This window comes from Trichechus manatus, unplaced genomic scaffold, assembly GCF_000243295.1.
Source record: "Trichechus manatus latirostris isolate Lorelei unplaced genomic scaffold, TriManLat1.0 scaffold00038, whole genome shotgun sequence".
Lineage (NCBI taxonomy): Eukaryota > Metazoa > Chordata > Mammalia > Sirenia > Trichechidae > Trichechus > Trichechus manatus.
In genome coordinates this window covers 6409754-6411995 of record NW_004443974.1, presented here as the reverse complement: position 1 = coordinate 6411995, position 2242 = coordinate 6409754, and the positions used below count along the sequence as shown (strand labels likewise).

At 39.3% G+C, this 2242-nt stretch overlaps 1 protein-coding gene across 1 annotated transcript in view; it reads left to right on the top strand.

Annotated features, from left to right (window-relative positions):
* The first annotated feature begins 1444 nt into the window (after window positions 1-1444).
* The window catches only part of LOC101353307 (olfactory receptor 1L1-like), a 1599-nt gene continuing 801 nt past the window's right edge, over window positions 1445-2242 (top strand). Inside the window, exon 1 of the mRNA XM_012555318.1 lies at window positions 1445-2235. Coding sequence (XP_012410772.1) covers window positions 1445-2235 — 791 coding nt within the window. The remainder of the gene's footprint in view (window positions 2236-2242) is intronic.

The window sequence follows — 2242 nt, the reverse complement described above, 5'->3', positions numbered from 1 at the left end:
TTTACTAATACATAAAGAAGTGTTGTTTAGTGTTTAATACTATCTTGGTTGGGATCCCGGCTCTGGCTCTTTTGCAACTGCATGATCTTGAGAAAAGCACCAAGCTCCTTTAATCTCAGTTTCCTTACCCATTCAAAGGGAATACTATTGATACCTAGCTCAAAGAGTTGTTTTAAGTAGTAAACATAAAGTACTTAGCCAGTGGCTGACACATAGTAAGGGGTCAATATGTCTTAGACATAACTATTATTTCCCTTAATTGCATACTCACTTTCAAATCATACAGAGCACAAATAAATATTTCTCCTACCAAGTCTCACAAACTCAGGTGAAGGGTGATAAAACAATGAAAACTACGTTTGAAGGCTACAAGATTTTGCAGAAAGAAAATACAGAATATGTGTATTCAAGAACATTCAGGGACACCTAATAGGCAAAAGGATTTTGGCAGGAAGAAGTAAAGCAAGAAGTGGAGAAGGAGGAAGAGGAAGTAGAGGAAAAGAAAGAAAAAGTAAAGGATAAAGAAGAGGAAAAAGGAAGAATAATTTCTTGAATACTTAACATGTTTCAAGCATGGTACTAAGTGCAGCAAAATATTATACCATTTAATCTTTACCATGTAACCTTAGGGAGGTATTTACTAACTTCATACTACAGATGAGGAAACCAAGGATCAGAGATGTTAGGTAACTAGCCCAAGACCACACAGGCAGAAGTGAAGGGGCTGATTTCAAAATATGTGCTCTTAGCAAAGACACTGTACTACACTATATTGTTTTCCAGTATCTCTATCCCTACACCTGCAGCATTTTGTTGCACTTATTGTTTAAAGGTTTGTCTTCACCACTGACTGTAACAACCTTAAAAATAGAACTGGGAATTACTCATCTTTGTAATCCCAGTGTTGGGTTCACAGTGGGTAGTTAATAAAATGGTGTTGATTAATTGTGAATGCATGAATCCCCAACGTCTAGGAATGTTTTAATAAATAGGTTCATATATAATACAGCTTTTTGCAGGGTTTGAATGAAATGTTGTCTCTGAAAGGGTGACGAAAAATACTTGTGCATATGTCAGCATTCCTTAGTTACCTGATTAATTTAGATGTTTGCTTTGTTTGCAAATACAATAGAGAGATGAGCCATAATTGACATATCTAAATACGTATTGATGGGGACCTAGAGAGATATGTATCACTGAGGTCCACCTAGGATTCTTTCTGAAGGTAAATCCACTCTCATATTCCTACTTTTAACGCAGGTTAAATTTATTTATTATTCAACTTATCATTCAATTCAACTCATTTTTGTGGACTGTGTAAGGGAAGACAGAATCACAGACCATTGACAGAATTCCTAGGAGAAAAAGGAAAGATATAAATAAGTTGAAACTGGTGGATCTGAAAATTCTAGGATTTTCTATATTCATTAGTGTACACAGGATCATGGAAAGGGTCAATCAAACCAGCAGTGTCACTGAATTCATCCTCCTGGGACTATCCTCCCGGCCCAAGGACCAGAAGCCACTTTTTGTCCTCTTCCTCACCATGTACCTCGTCACTGTGGTCGGGAACTTGCTCATCATTCTGGTCATCCACTCAGACACTCGGCTCCAGACACCCATGTATTTTTTCCTCAGCATCTTATCTTTCATTGATGTTTGCTATACAACAACCATCATTCCCAAAATGCTGGTAAACTTTCTGTCAAAGAAGAAGACCATCTCCTATGCTGAGTGTATGACCCAAATGTATTTCTTCTTGGCTTTTGCCAACACAGAAAGCTACCTCCTGGCAGCCATGGCCATTGACCGCTATGTTGCCATCTGTGACCCCTTCTACTATGTCACTACCATGAGCCACTGCCGCTGTGTCGTGCTGCTGGCCTTCTCCTGCTCCATCTCTCACCTCCATTCTCTTTTGCTAGTTCTTCTGATTAATCGTCTCATCTTCTGTGACTCCAATGTTATCCACCACTTCCTCTGTGACATCAACCCTCTATTGAAATTGTCCTGTTCCTCCACATTTGTCAATGAAATGGTAATTAACACAGAAGGATTGATAACCTTGGTGACACCCTTTATTTGCGTCGTCATCTCTTACCTACGAATTCTCATTGCTGTTCTTAAGATCCCCTCGGTTGCTGGGAAGCGGAAAGCCTTCTCCACCTGTGGCTCCCATCTCACCATGGTGACTCTCTTTTATGGAAGCATAATTTATGTTTATTTCCGACCTCTGTCCAGC